Consider the following 14,477-nt stretch of genomic DNA (forward strand, 5'->3'; position numbering starts at 1 on the left):
GATCTGCGGTCGGGTTTGTGCTATTTCCATCAAGCGCTGCTAGGTGGCAATATCCTACCTGGAAAACCACGAGCTTCCAGGCGCCGTCGCCCTCCTCTGCTTCTGACCGAGCTGGGACGTGCCTGGGCATCGCTCCGCTCCGAAAGAGGACAAGCCCTTGGAGCAGGACCTGGTGAGAGCTGCTTCACTCACAGAGATCTTTACTGAAGTTTTTCAGACACAACTGAAGTGCTGAATCCTACTGGAAAAATTATTTGTGAACCCAAGAGGAAAAATAAGAGGCAAGCCTGCTTGTTGCAGAGAGTGCCGTAAAAAGGAAATGCATCCTTCTATTGTATAAAGTAGCACTGCCTGGAACGAGACTATTTCATATTCTCGATTCTCTGAAAAATACAAAGTTGAAAGTATCTGTTCAGCGTGAAAAACTTTTGTTTATCCACATAAATGATTAACTGAAATCCCCTTCATATTCAATCATAATTTTTAATAAACCGGGCCAAGTTTCAAACATTTGTATTGACAGCTGGGTTGAAAAACAGCTTTAATAAAGGTGGAGAAGATGTATTTCCAGACACATTTTTCAGTCATGCTACAAATACCTAAAATTGAGCCATCAGTTGATGATGACATCACATGTATGTGTCTCAACAAGGACACGGAAAGAAAGTCTGGCTCATATTTGCATATTGCTTTCAACATGCAAAGTACTAAGTGATCTTCATTGAAACGATTTCTTCCCCTTGGTCTGGCTGCTGGCGAAACCGAGGGCAGGGCTGTGTGTGACCGGGCCATTTTATGCCAGCCTCAAGTTTACACAATTACAGTTTGATGCCAGGGCAGTTTGTGGCTCGCTCAGCACTTCGGCCCAGCTGCAAGAGCTGGGTACAGGTGAGCGGCACCTGGAGCAGGGGAGGCACAGCGGCCAGGAACAGGACAGCTGGAAAGAGCTTCTACTTAGGCTGACAGGTAAATCAGATGGATGTGCAAATGGGGAGCCCAAGTCTCTCCTTGTGGCGACGTGGACAGGAGCTAACATCTCTCCTGCCTGCTGCGCAGCACCAGGCACAGCAAGTGGGGCCGCCGCTCCAGGCTGGATCCTCCCGGCAGTGAATCGTACCCTGAGCCACCCGAGGCGAGACCTTGTCCCGAGACAGAGAAAAAACGAGGATCTTTAATTACCCTGACTTGGATAGAAACACAGGGCTTGGTTTTTAGAGATGGAGGCGATCGGTGCGGAAAACAACAATAATGACGACCTGCTGATGTAGTATTTAGCAACCCTGGAGCTGACAAGAGTCGTCTGCTTCAAAATTGCTTAAATTCAGGCAGAGTTCTCTGTGCTTGGGGTCATCTCTTCATGGATGTGGTACGAATGCCTTTCCTGCCGGCCCCAAGTCAGCCCCGAGCTCCCTGGGGGCTCAACAGGCTTTTTCCATCCCCTTGGCTCGGCGCGGGGCTGCCCCGACACCGCGGGGCCCCGACACTGCGCCCGAGGCGCGGGCAGGCGGCTGCGGGCCCGGCCCGGAGGCCGCGGCAGCTGTTCCCGGCGGGGCCCTTTCCCCGCAGCACCGCTCACCTCCGCTGCTCCGCCGGCGCCGGGCCCAGGTCAGTGCCGGGGCCAGGCCAGTGCCCGCGGCCCGTTGGGGGAAAGGGGCCCTCTACGGGGAGCCGGGCTGCCGAGGCGGCGCGGGCCCCCGGCAGTCCGGGGGAGGGACAGGCGCGGGGCGTCCCGCTCCCCGCGAGGCCTCGGGGCGCCCGGGGCACAGGCGAGGTGTCTTCGGCGGTGCTGGAGAAGGTGTCTTCTTCGGCGGTGCGTCTGCTTGGCCCTCACACCTCGAGTCTCGCTTGGGGAACAGCCGGTCACCGCCCACTTCGGCGCTGCTCGGCACTGAGCCCTGCCTTGACGGTTGATCTAACATAAGCAATCTTGGGGAAAAAAAAAAAAAAAAAAAAAACAAACAACAACAACAACAAAAAACCCCCACAGCTTCCCTAGGTCAGACCACGTGCAGCAGCGCACTGGTCGAGATTTTGGCGTCGCAGGTTAGCAGCAAGAAATGTCTGCTGAGGAAGTAGCTCCCACCCCTCGGTCCCTCGAGTCTTCACGTTCCTCCCAGGATGATACCGTGCAGGGAGGTTGCTTCCTGCTTCCCGAGCCAAGGAAGCAGGTGACAGGCTGTCCTGGTGTGGTGTTATTGAAAGTTAGTTCCCAGTGCTGTTAGAGGAGGACAGGAGAATCGTGGCTGCGTGGCCAGTTCAGACTTTGGTACATGATTTTTGGTGTTGCTTTTGCCAGGAGCATTTATGGGTGGTGGTGGTGGTAAGGAGAGAATAGTAAAGAACAGTGAGTTAAGTGGAATTCAGAATACTTCTTGACTACAAAAGTTACATTTTTCAAGGCAACCATTGGGAAAGCATCAGTATTAGTGGTTACAGCTAGAATTGAATTAATGCTTTTATGGTACAGGATTTGGTGAAGGAAAGGCAAATGGTGGCTTGGTTGTGGTTGTTTCTGTTCCCGTGAAGTTGTGTGTCTGCTCTTCTTAAAGGTCTCTAGAACACACCTAGTAGGCAGTGAACTTAAAAGTTTTCTGTCACTGCTAGAAAAAACTCCTTTGATGACAGGTGTGAGGAGAACCGCTTCGGATCAAAGCATTAAAAAATAAAGAGCCCAAGTGCTTTTTGCAGATAACAGATTCTTGCCCTCTGCTGTGAAACTCAAAATCTTTTACTCACCATGGGACCAAAATCAAATGTTTTTAGATAGTAGTGTCATCTGTATTTATGGAAAGGCCTCCTTTGTTGTCTGTTTTGCATCCTTAAATGCCATTATTTTTCTGTGGACTTCAGTATGTTTCTTTGTGATTTGTATACTATTCTTCAAAATAATTAAAATGTGATTAAAAGAGAATGTAATTGTTTAGGGATAGAAAGACAATTCACATTTAAACTCTAGCCTACAGAGATCATTTAAAAAAATACAAAACTAAACAAAGAACAAATAGTTTGGAAAGCTATAGCTTGCTATCCCCAGAATTGGGCCACTCAGAAACAGTGAAAATAACAAAAAAAAAAGAGAGATAACGGCAGAAATGAGGTGTAAATGGTCCGCTAGCTTAAAACTGAAACTACAGACAAGGGTTTATTTTACTTACAGTGTTAAAAGGTTTTTCTTTCCCCGAGTTAGTTTTTATTTCCCATGTACCTTATTTGATGCCATTTCAGTTAGTTAATTTGGGCATGTTCTCACTTCTTGTTCTCTCAGCTTCTGGATAGATAAACTTTGTTTCTTATGCTGGCATCTAGAAAGTAGGAGGCCCAAATCATTTGTTCTCTGAACAGTAATATAGAGGCTAAAAAATTGTCCTTTAAAATACCAGCTACTTTTAAAGCCTGTTTTTAGAGGAGTCTTAAAGCTTTTAAAGTAACTTGCTGAACTGGAGGGACTTTTGATCCCATCTAACTTGTTTACAGTGCAGGTACAAGAGACAATGTACTAAAAATTTGAACAGGGCAAGTTTGAAAGCCATGACATTTTAAGAAAGGCATGAGTCTCCTAGCTGGGGAGGCAGAATCTCCTCAGCTCCCCAACTTTGTTTAGTTTCTGTGTTTTCACATCATGTTTTCTCAGTAGGTTTTCTGCTGCTGATCCCTTAGCATGCTTATGATGTGCTCACTGCTTGCTTTCAGCAGTGAGAAAGCTGGAGAAGTGATTACCCTCAGCTTGCTTCATCTGGCAATTATTAGAGTGGGAGAACCTGTTGGACAAGGCGTTTAAGTTAACCTAACCCACGCATCATGGAAGGAAAGTAGAGAGATGTAAGTGGATGAGGTGGGTGGAGGGCTCTGTAACCTTCAGGTCAGGGGTGGTGACAAGCAACTGGCAACAGGAATCCTGTATACGTCCTCCCTACTACACCTTTCTTGTGTCTGAAGGCAGGGTCTAGTGACTCCACTGTGATGCCAAGATGGCCTCCTTTTGTTTTTGAATCTCTTCTCTTTGTCCAACATCAGAATTCTTTTTATATTCCCCATAATCAACCACCAGTCCACTGTCCAGGGTTACAGTCAATTGTTGTTTTCACTCATTTTCAACCTTTGTTTCTCCATCACTCTGCCTTTTCTTCTGCTTTCATACTATAGGGTCAGTTGTGCTGACCCTCAGTACTGGTCCACCACTTGCTTTCCATTGATTGTCCAGTGCAGGAACCTGGTGAGGCATCTGCCAGTCGTGGTCACTGCTCCCTAGTACAGGTGAATGCCTTCTAAAGTGACCGGTAAGCCACCCATACAGCATTGAGTTGTGAGTCATCATCCTCAGTTCACATCTTCTAACCCTTCTTCCCTGCCTTTGCACTTCTGTGCTTGTCACTGAAATTGCAGCTGCCAAAGGTCTTCGTCAAGTCAGCTTCTCTTGTTCTTCTTCACCAAGTGCCTGTGATGCCTTTGGCAGTGTCACAAAAGTGCCTAATTGGTTTTTTATAATGCCATTTGAATATTTTCTCCTCCCTGAAATGTATTTTGTGGATTTTTTGTGTTGAATCCCTTTTTTTCTGTTATGCTTAATCTCAGTATACCTTCATCCAAACCCCAAAATTCAGCTGATGGGGTTTTTTTTTCCAGTATCTATAGCTGCACATCACACCTGTCACATTCTCCCCCAGGTGAAAGGGCCTGCTTATTTGTATTGAAAACACATCCCTGCATCTTTTTTCCCCATTTTCTTTTTCCCTGACTTGTGTCAATAATTCAGGCACCATTTTTGTACTGGAGTTTTCCTTGCTCATGTGTTTTAACTTGCTGATTTAACTTGCTATGTAGTGCAGTGTTTCTTGTTTGAGCATACAGCTCCTAAGATTTAGTTCTCTGGTTTGTCTTAGTTCTTCTGCCCTTTCTTCTAGAAAGTTGCTACCTACAGCAACTTTGGCCAGATATCTTTATGTTCAGTGACAATTGCAACTTGCAGCATTGCTGGAGGATGCTGTTTGATACGTCATATGTTACAACACAAATTTGGGTTGCAACAGAGTAGTGGTAAATGACAAGGGCAAGCACCCTTGTTCAAGACTTACTAATTTCCCAAAGAATCTACCCAGTCAGGGAGTACTGATGTTGGTGTCCCTATTGTTACTGTGTTTCATTAACATTATGAGGTCTGAATTTTACCTAGGCAGTCACCAGAGGCTGTCAGAAGGCCTCTGATACATCTCTGTGCAAAAAAATACATAGACTGTGAGTGCCTGCATGTAGATACAGGTACTATCCTTGTAAATACATGTGCTGCTCTTGCATAATGTGTGTCAGTCCTTTGTCCTGAGGTGCTGGCATTCGATGTGTTTGTATGAACCCACAGTCTGCTACCCCACAGGCAAGGGTGTTACAAAATCACTTGAGTGTCAAATGGGATTTAAAATGTTGCTTTATGTAAGAGGTACAATAACTGTGGAGTGAACAACTATTGATGTCCATACTGTTGGCTTCTCTCTTAGTTGTCACCAGTGATATATAAAGCTGTAGCACTTAAAACATATGGAAGATGCTAATTCACCACTTTTACCTGTACTGTCAGGGGTTTTTTTGTTGGTTTTTTTGGTTTTTTGGTTTTTTTTTCATTGTAGGTACTGTGCATAAACTACCTTTGCTACAGATGCTAATGGGAGTAGCATGTGGCCTTAAAATTAGTCTAAGACTTGATTTCTGTAAGTATTTATAAATGTGATTATGTTAAACTGAAAATCTGAAAATTTTGGTGTTAATAAATATCTCTTGTCTGGTCCTCCAACATCGTAAGTGTTACTGCAAAATCTTTCTCTCACTTCTTTCTTGGAAAATACAGAAATAATCAATCTCGGTCATGCAGTGGATTGTGAGTGGTCCATACTGATTGAAATTTTGGATGTTGTTTGTCACATATCAGCAAAAATCTTTTTAGACTGAGAGAGCTCTAGCTCTTCCTATTATGCTTTTCCTGAGTGGTTAGCTCAGTCAGACTGAACTGTTAAAACAATCTTATTTTTATTAAAAAATAGCATTGGGCACTGACCAGTGCTGTAGGAGATGGTTGTAAAGAAAATAACTCAAAGATTAAACCTTGCATGAGTCATTAATCATGAGTCATGATCAGCAGGCAGTGGTGTCCAATTTGTTTTCTAATCCCACACTTGCTGCTGTTCTTTATTACCATAGTGATAATATTAAAGAGCTGTTAATGCACATAACCACGCAGCTGAAAATGACAGACTCTTTTTTCATTGGAATAAAATTTCCATATCTTAAGCCTGTTTTGTTCAGTATATTTCTTGTCATGAGAAATTCAGTAGTGTATAAAAGTCATGAAAGAAGTTTATCATCAAGTGGTTAAGTTAGCAGAACTGCCTTTTTTCCCCTGCTTTTCTTTGCTTTCAAGCCAGTCACTGGGGCTTCCTAGAGAATTCCAGCTAGTCTGTTTTTGTATGAGAACTTGGGGTCACTTTGTAATCATTAAAAATTGGGAGCTGATTGTTCCAGATACACTTTACATGGAAAGGCTACACTGTCCATGTATTTCATGTTTGTTCTCTGCTGAGCAAAAACTAGTAGCTGGATGGAAAGTTTTGTTGCATTAATGTATGCTGAGGAATGACTACTGAGGTTTTAGAGAAAAGAGAAGGCTGTCTCTCTCTTGAGAGCCTGAATATAAAAAGAACCAATTAGGAGAAATGAGCCTTAGAAACCCATTTTCACTCTTCAAATAAAATTTTAAAAGCTCTGCAAGGTGGAAGCTGAAGTGTTGCAGACTATTAGAATGTGCGTAGATGGAGAGTGTTTGGGTGTAGCAGCAGGCAGGGAATGTTTTTTATGAAGTAGTGAATCTTCTGTACTATTGGATTTTAAACTTGATTAAATTTTGTAATTAGTTTTATTAGCTTACACTTTGGAAAAGTTAATCATGACAGATTAAAGCCTTGTTTGTCAACAGGTATTAAAGAAATCATCCCTTTCCAGTTTCTTATGTAGATGATTTTATAATGCATAGATTTGTGTAGGCCTTACTAGTTTCTTTGTGTTGAGCTTATGGGATCCTGTTGTATTGGTGGGTGCAATTTGGCAGGACAGGTATGAGTCTACTGGCATAGATGGCTCAGTTCACATTGCCCAGTATTGCTGCATGTTCCTTCACATCCCATGGTGTGGTTGCTCTGCAAATTCCTCCTCCCTTTGAATGAGGACTATACCTGCACCAACAGATGCATCTTCAAGTTTAGTGTAGGATGGTACACCCACTGACAAGATAAGTGTTCACCTGACAGGGCTGTTCACTTGTTTTATTAGGAGCTAATTGTGTGTGGTTTTTAATGTGCATTTACTTGATCATGTGTAAATAATAAAGGTTTTCAAAAATGTTGAGTCTGTAAACTATAAGATACCCTGAAGAGAGCACACAATATAGCTGTCACAAAATTCTGTCTCAGTGAGTGTGCTTGTTTTCTGAGTTCACCTTAGAAAAACTTTCCAATAGCTGCTTGCCAATTCTGAAAGTATCTTGTTTCTGCCAAATATGATTCAGAAACAAAGAAGGTCTTTTCTCAGTTATCAAAAAAATGAGCATCTACCGTGTCTTCTGAATGGCCAGGCCCATTAAAAAGTAGGCTGGGGCAAAGGTAGGACTACTCTATCAAATTGCAAAATAACAAGCCTTTTTTTTCCCCCCATGTCCTGTGGGTGTTCTTTTCATTCTCATTCTGATTGGTTTCTAAGATGACTTTATTTCCAGATCAGCTGTTTCCAGTTCAGGCTTTACTCAGTTTCTTTCAGGTCACTTGTAAACCACTTTCTCCATTTCTAAAGGGAAAAAATTAAGGCAGAGATGCAGATCAAGTGCATAATATGTGATAATTACTTTCTTGTTATTTCCTGATCTACAGTCATACACTGTAGAGCAGAAATAACAGAGGAGTAAGCCATGGGTATGCTGGTACACAGAAATAGTTTACAAGTATTATTACCAGTATAAAAGGCAACTGTGGCACTCAATGCATAATAATGTTGCACACTTATCATCCTTTGGAGCACTGCACAGATTCTGTGCCCAAATGAGGTCAACTCAAAGTGCTACTGGGATGACTGGGAAAAGCACAGAGCAGTCAGGGGTTAGGCAGACTAATTAGTTTTAAGGTGGGATGTGACACCTGTGTTAATAGAATTAGGTGATGGGGAACAGACTTCGATATAAGAATGATCTTCAGTTCTTAATTTTTAAGTTCCTCAGGTGTTTCTCTCGGGAAGGTCTTGCTTTGATAGTTGCTTACAGAAAAGCAGGACATCTAGATCTTGAAAGCTGTGGGATTTGGTAGGATTTTTCCTCCATTATAGGTGTGGTGTTTGGGGGGTCTTGGTAGTTTTTTAGAGGGAAGGGGGAGGGAAGGTTTGGAAGATTAGTACAGGGTAAATTGGTCTAGTGGAATAGATATGAGTCTTACTGTAGTTCTTGAGCCTCTTTTACGTTCTGCGCACAAATACTCCTTTGGTGAATTTTACAAAGAAATCTTTTAAAAGGTGCTAATATCTGTGTTAATGACTAAAATCACTCTATAAAACTCCTTCCGTTTACTTTGTGGGGGTAGATTCAAACCAAGAATTTTGCAAATATAGTTTGCAGTAATTTCTGTCAAGTGTTACAATTGTATCACCTTTATATTAGTTTCTGCTATCGTACTTCCCTTTTTCTCAGAGGTCTGCAGTGGATTTCAAAGGAAATTTCCTGATTTTTTTTCCCCTCACTCCATGTTTTTCCAGAAATGGCCCTTGCTCTGTGGAAGAACTTACTTCAGACTACAAAGAAAAGGATACTACAACAGAGAAGGTTGTCACTGTATAATGGTGCTCATGGCTATGAGGAAGAATTGATAAAGAAGAAACTTCAAGAGTTTTCTGGTGGATCCATCAACCTTTCCAAAGAAGAAAATGGCATTGGAATACTTACTTTGAATAACCCAAAGCTAATGAATGCCTTTACAGGTATTAATTACTTGATGGGATTGCTGGTTGGTTTTGGTTTTTCTCTTGTTCAGTTACCCTTTTTGATATTGTGCCTAAAGAAAGTGAAACACTCTGCCTTACTTTGCCTTAGTTAAATGAATAAATGTGTAAGTTTTATTCAGATGTGGAGCGAATGTGTCTGGTGTTTTGTGTAGTAACTTTGCTATAAATGTCATAAAAATCTGAGAAATTCTCAATGGCACAGGGACTGTCCTGCAGAACATGCTTCTTCCCATGCTAAGTGTTAGCACAATTCTGCCACTGAGCTCTTTCTCGCCTCTCCTCTCATTTTGTCATCACTGCTCTGGAAATATGGAAGGCATTTTTGTGGGCATGAGAAGATGCCACCTCTCTTTTGTAGTTGGTGTAGAAAGAAAGAAAGACTGAGTTTACTTCTTAGTTCTTTACCTAAAGCCTTCCCTGTACCTGTATCTCCTGTAGTTTGGTCTTTTCCACTCACCCAAACTGGCTTCCATTTCTTCTTCATTTGCCTTATGTCTTAAATATCAGTAACTGGTTAATTAAAGATCAGATGAGCTGGGTATTCTCTGCTGTTCCAGGTCAATGATCTATTTAATATGCTTTTACACTGGAGAATACTTAGCTGTCAAAACCAAGTGCCCTAGATTTATTAATCTTGTATTATGAGAGGTTTTTGTTCTCCGAGTTGAGTTTATTTGCTGTGTCTTCTTAATTATCTAGATTATTCCAATTTATGCCACTCTCTTCAGATATGAGTGGCACAGGTTCAGGGTGTGAATCTGCCTGAGCTGGAGCTGTGCATAAGCCTTTACTGTAAGAATGTTTTTATCTGTTAGTCTTTTGAAATGAATGCATTTGTGTAATCATGCTAATTTCTTTGTTGCTGTTCTGTCTTCCTGCCCAGTTCTGGCTGTTCTTTTGCTCTGAGCAAACATTTTGCAACACACTAGCAAAGTATGCCCTTTACATGCAGAATGTCAATCTACTCTTTCCACTAGCGATTGTTAGCTGAAAGGCGCCTAGGAGAGCAGCAGAACTGGTGGTAATGCACCTAGATGTTTCTGCATCCTCTTTTGTTTAGCTTAAAAAACTCATTACCTTACTTAAATCATAAAATCATTACCTAACTTAAGAAGTTGTAGCTAAACGATGTTAGCATAGGGATTGTCTTTCTGCATGCCACCCTGTCAGCATATGTGCTGTTATACAATCATAATTACATAGTTGTTTCTCCTTCTTCTACAGATTGGGTTCTATTTTTTGACTCAAAACAGAACTGTGCAATGTACACCTTGTAGACTTTTAACTTATTTATTGTTTAAGTTGAAAGGGGCATGAGAATTGAGCTGTAACAGCAAAAGGAGAGAGCAGACTGGGGGGTTTTTTCCCTTTGAAGATGAGGGGTAAATAAAGTCAAATTGCTAAAACCAGACTTTCATAGAAATTTGCAGATATGTTCACTGTTTTCTGTGTGCTTGGCAGGAGGGGCTGAGAAGTGATTGGTGGCAGTGCTGAGCAGGTGCAGCTGCCATTTAGGCAACTGATAGCTGTTATTTGCCTATACAACGTTCTCTTTAATGTTAATGTGCTGAAATTATATCACACATCTGGAGTCAAGCACCTAAAATTAGCATTTTCTCCCTGGCTCAGTTAGTTGTCTGTAAAATAATCTCTTCTCTCCTTACAGGACTGCTGTGAAATGACTTATTAGTATATGTCAATTAGATGCTCTAGTAGCAAAGAGGAGCTACAAAAACCACTGAGGAAATGAATAGCTTTTTTGTTGTGGATCCTCATTAGCATATAACAAATGAGCCGTGGGATCAGGCAGTTCTGTTTTACAGCAGCGTTTAGAGCCCTGGAGAGAGCTGTACTCCATTTTCCTAGGCAATAGTTACAAAAAATTGTTCTGGGAAATCTTACTGGCAGTTCAAGAGATGCTGCTTCTTTGTCCTGTACACCTCTGCTAGAGACTTTTGTTTTTATGGGAGGGAGAGTAGAAGCAAAATCAGGCTGAGCCCTTCACTGTTGCAGTGAATGGTGTGGCATCTTAATTTTTACTGATCTTAATTTCATTTTTAACATTATTGTCTGTAAAATGCAGTTACTGAGAAACTTTGCCTTCAATTGTGTATCAAATGCTCTTCAAGGGGCAGGATTGAGTGTGCTACCCCTGAATTGCCTCAGAAGAACCTGGCTGACTTCATCAGCCAGAGCCTGTAGATACAGCTACCTCCCCATTAAATTCTGTTGATTCTGTGCCTCAGAGCTTCTGAATAGTGGCAAATGTGAATTTATATATCCATGAATGCTCCCTCTAGAAAGCTGCAAAACATTAATAAACTTCTGAGAGAAATTCTGTTTTCCAGGCATTTACTTTATACAGCAGTTTTTTTATCTCAAAGGAATTATGTTTATTCCAAGCTTGAGCAACTCATGAAATCAAAAACAGAACAAAATTGTTGGCAAATTGCTAATGGGTGATATGGAGATTGTTATGCCTTTTTTTCTCTTCTTAGTTGGAGTCTGATAGCCACCTGTTTGAAATGGTTTCTTTGGAAACAAATGCTAATAATGTCAGTTTAAGCTTGGTAGAATCAATTTCAGCAACCCAGCTTCTCACTGAACTAAACTTGAATGTAGTTTGAAAGAAAAGAAAACCAGCCTGTAGGAATTAGAAAATAATGATGATAATTTTTATTTTCTACAATTTACTTGAAAACATTTATTCTCAGATTATAGTTAAGATACAAACAAATTATTATTTATTATTAATTCTGTAAAGGGCATGAATTTAGTGGTATCACATACTGAAAGAGTAAGACTGGAAGAATGAGGATTTAGTTTAGTATTATGCCCTCTTCATTATATCAAACATCAGGAACTGTATCTGTTGGTAAAATAATAGTTCAGTGTTGTCAGGAATGGAAAAGAACCACTTGCAGGAGGACAGAACAGGCTCTGGCCAGTGTCTCTTGTCCCTTGCTGTTGCATGTAGCAGGCTCATATGGATCCTGCATTTTTCAGTTAACTGGATTCTTGGCTTGGAATACTCTGTGGAAAGACTTTTCAATACCTCATTGCTTTGCCTGTTAAAAGAACCATAAGCAGTGGTTCTTCTGTGTTTGACTGTAGCAGAGGTTGGATGCCAGCCCAAATACCTTTCTGTTAAGAAGACTAAAGAAGGCAGGTATGCAGTAAGTGAAATCCACAGGGTTAATGCACACCTGTTTGAACAGCAGCATTTGCAGAAAAGTTGTTGAGTGTGCCATAAGGCTGGAAAAGCATTGCAAGTGAAGACCCACAAAAATCGCATCCAGGCCTAGTTCTGCTCAGTATTTTCATTCCTGGCTTGGATGCTGAAACAGAAGATGAACTGCTGAAATTGTTGGGTGACCCCACATTAGGAGAGCTTGCAAGAATATTTGTTGGAGTAGAGGCGAAGCATTCAAAGTGATCTTGATTAGCTGCTACAAAGAGTTTGAGATCAACAGGGTGAAATTTAGTGAAACCAGATGTAATGTGCCACATACAGAAAGCATGACCATATTATAAATACAGAAGGGAAAGCAACTGGCAGAACTGCTGGGACTTTTTAGAGGATCATACTATGAACTTGACAGTGGGTAAAAAAAAAACCCAACCCAATGCTATTCTGGTATATAATATGTAATGTCCCCTTAATTATTGACCACCTCAGAAACATTGTCAAACTGTGTTATTTCAGTGGCTGAGACCAAGCCTAAGGGGTTAGTGCTTGACTGAGTGTTCACTCTTGATGTGATACTGGGAAGCTTACTTCATAATGAACTGTAAGAAAAAAAAATAGGAAGAAAACATAAATGTCTCATGGATTGGCTGCTAATGGGAAATTTCAGAAGAGGATGAGTCCTGTGCATGCAGGCGTAGAGTTAAAAAAGCAACACTGTTTGCAGAGGAGAGTCCTTGAGAGTATGAATCGAAAGCACATTTCTATCTGAAGAATGTAGGCCTGTCCATCTAAATTCTTGTCAAAGAGGGGTAAAGCTGGGAGAGTCATCAGCCTGTATGTACCCTGCTTTCTGAAATTGGTTTCTATAAATGTTTTCTCTTAAGTATATAACTGGACAGAGTCATAGGCATTCAGAGAGGAAGAGCTTTGAATTAATGCAGATATGGTCCATTGCTGTGGCAGATGCTGCTGTTGAGGATGAGCTCTAGAAGCAGGAGTTTGTGGAGTTCCATGTCAGGAAGGGTACTTAGGCGAATATGATGTTTATGATATTTTATGATGAATTGGGTGTTTAAACAAGAAATGAAAAGCTAGTGCTCTATAATGATATACTTCGTAAAGAGCGTCTTTTTAGAAAGGAGCCTTTGTTATCTGGTTGTGCCTTGAGCCCACCTTGACCATGATTCTTTTCTATTCTCTGCCAATTGTTTGGGCAGGGAGGAATGTCAGTGACTTCAAAATGGCAAGTTAGACAGATCTGAATGGATATATATAAATTCATCTGTCCTGAATGTATGCAATTGCAAGCAGAAATAAATCAGGTAGAGGGTTTTTCTTTGTTGTGTTGTTTTGGGGCTTTTTTGAGTGTAACACAAATATCCTTAATACAGAATATCCTTCAGAATTTTAGGAAGTGCATCCTCGGAGAACAAATGTATGTCGGTGATTGTGTGCAGGATTTAAAATGATACTTACCCTTGTGATTTTAAGCCTTTCAGTTATTTACTCTAACTCAGTTTTGCTGGTGGAAAATGTAACAAAAAACATGATGGTGATAATAATTTCCTGTTAAAAATTTTGTTTCTCCCCTCTTGTGGCAGGTACTATGATGGTAGAACTCCAGGACAGGGTAACTGAACTGGAAAACTGGAAGGATGGCAAAGGTCTTATAATCCATGGTGCAGGAAACACTTTTTGCTCAGGATCTGATTTAAATGCTGTCAAAGAAATATCCAACTCCCAGGCGAGTATTAATACACATTAAGGCTTTGGAGAAAAATTAGTTTTTTGAGATTCTTTTGAGACAGAAGTGTTGCACTATGCTTCTGCAGCAATTTTACATGCAAGTCACAGAATGGAGCTTTAATGGTCAAAAATAATGCTGTCAGCCCCTTCAAGCCATGATTTAAGTGTTATTCTAAGTGATTCATAACTCTAAATTCCTACACTATATGTTCTTTTTAGCCTTTTCTTTTAAAAATGTCGTTTCATTTTCTCACAGCAGTTCATGGTGAATTTACATGTCAGACAAACTGTACTTCTGTAGTTTGACCTTTAGAAACAGATAAAAGTGATAATTTCTCATATTCCAAAGTAAAAAAAGGAAATTTAACTAGCATGGCTGCTATTACAAAAAGGTTTCTATTTTACCAAAACTGTGTTTGGACCTGCATGAAATGGAAGAACAGGTGCAATTCTTCTGCTGTACTTGATTCTTGTGAGCTTGTATGTAACTATGAAGTTGAAGAGGTTGGTGTTTGATGGC

At 41.0% G+C, this 14,477-nt stretch overlaps 1 protein-coding gene across 7 annotated transcripts in view; it reads left to right on the plus strand.

The window, feature by feature from the left end:
• The first annotated feature begins 883 nt into the window (after positions 1-883).
• ECHDC1 (ethylmalonyl-CoA decarboxylase 1) overlaps positions 884-14,477 on the plus strand; it is a 42,299-nt gene continuing 28,705 nt past the window's right edge. The window contains exons 1-3 of one of the 7 annotated variants that reach the window (XM_066179225.1): positions 884-966; positions 8,776-8,997; positions 13,813-13,955. In XM_066179225.1, coding sequence (XP_066035322.1) covers positions 8,778-8,997; positions 13,813-13,955 — 363 coding nt within the window. In that variant the 5' untranslated portion in view covers positions 884-966; positions 8,776-8,777. Of the gene's footprint in view, positions 967-1,092; positions 1,606-1,718; positions 2,044-2,084; positions 2,267-3,742; positions 3,820-8,253; positions 8,330-8,775; positions 8,998-13,812; positions 13,956-14,477 lie in introns of those variants that run through there. The other 6 variants (XM_066179224.1, XM_066179228.1, XM_066179226.1 and 3 more) reach the window with 6 other exon arrangements.

This window comes from Chamaea fasciata, unplaced genomic scaffold (assembly GCF_029207755.1).
Source record: "Chamaea fasciata isolate MVZ Bird 193981 ecotype frontalis unplaced genomic scaffold, bChaFas1.0.hap1 SCAF_3, whole genome shotgun sequence".
NCBI classification, from domain to species: domain Eukaryota; kingdom Metazoa; phylum Chordata; class Aves; order Passeriformes; family Sylviidae; genus Chamaea; species Chamaea fasciata.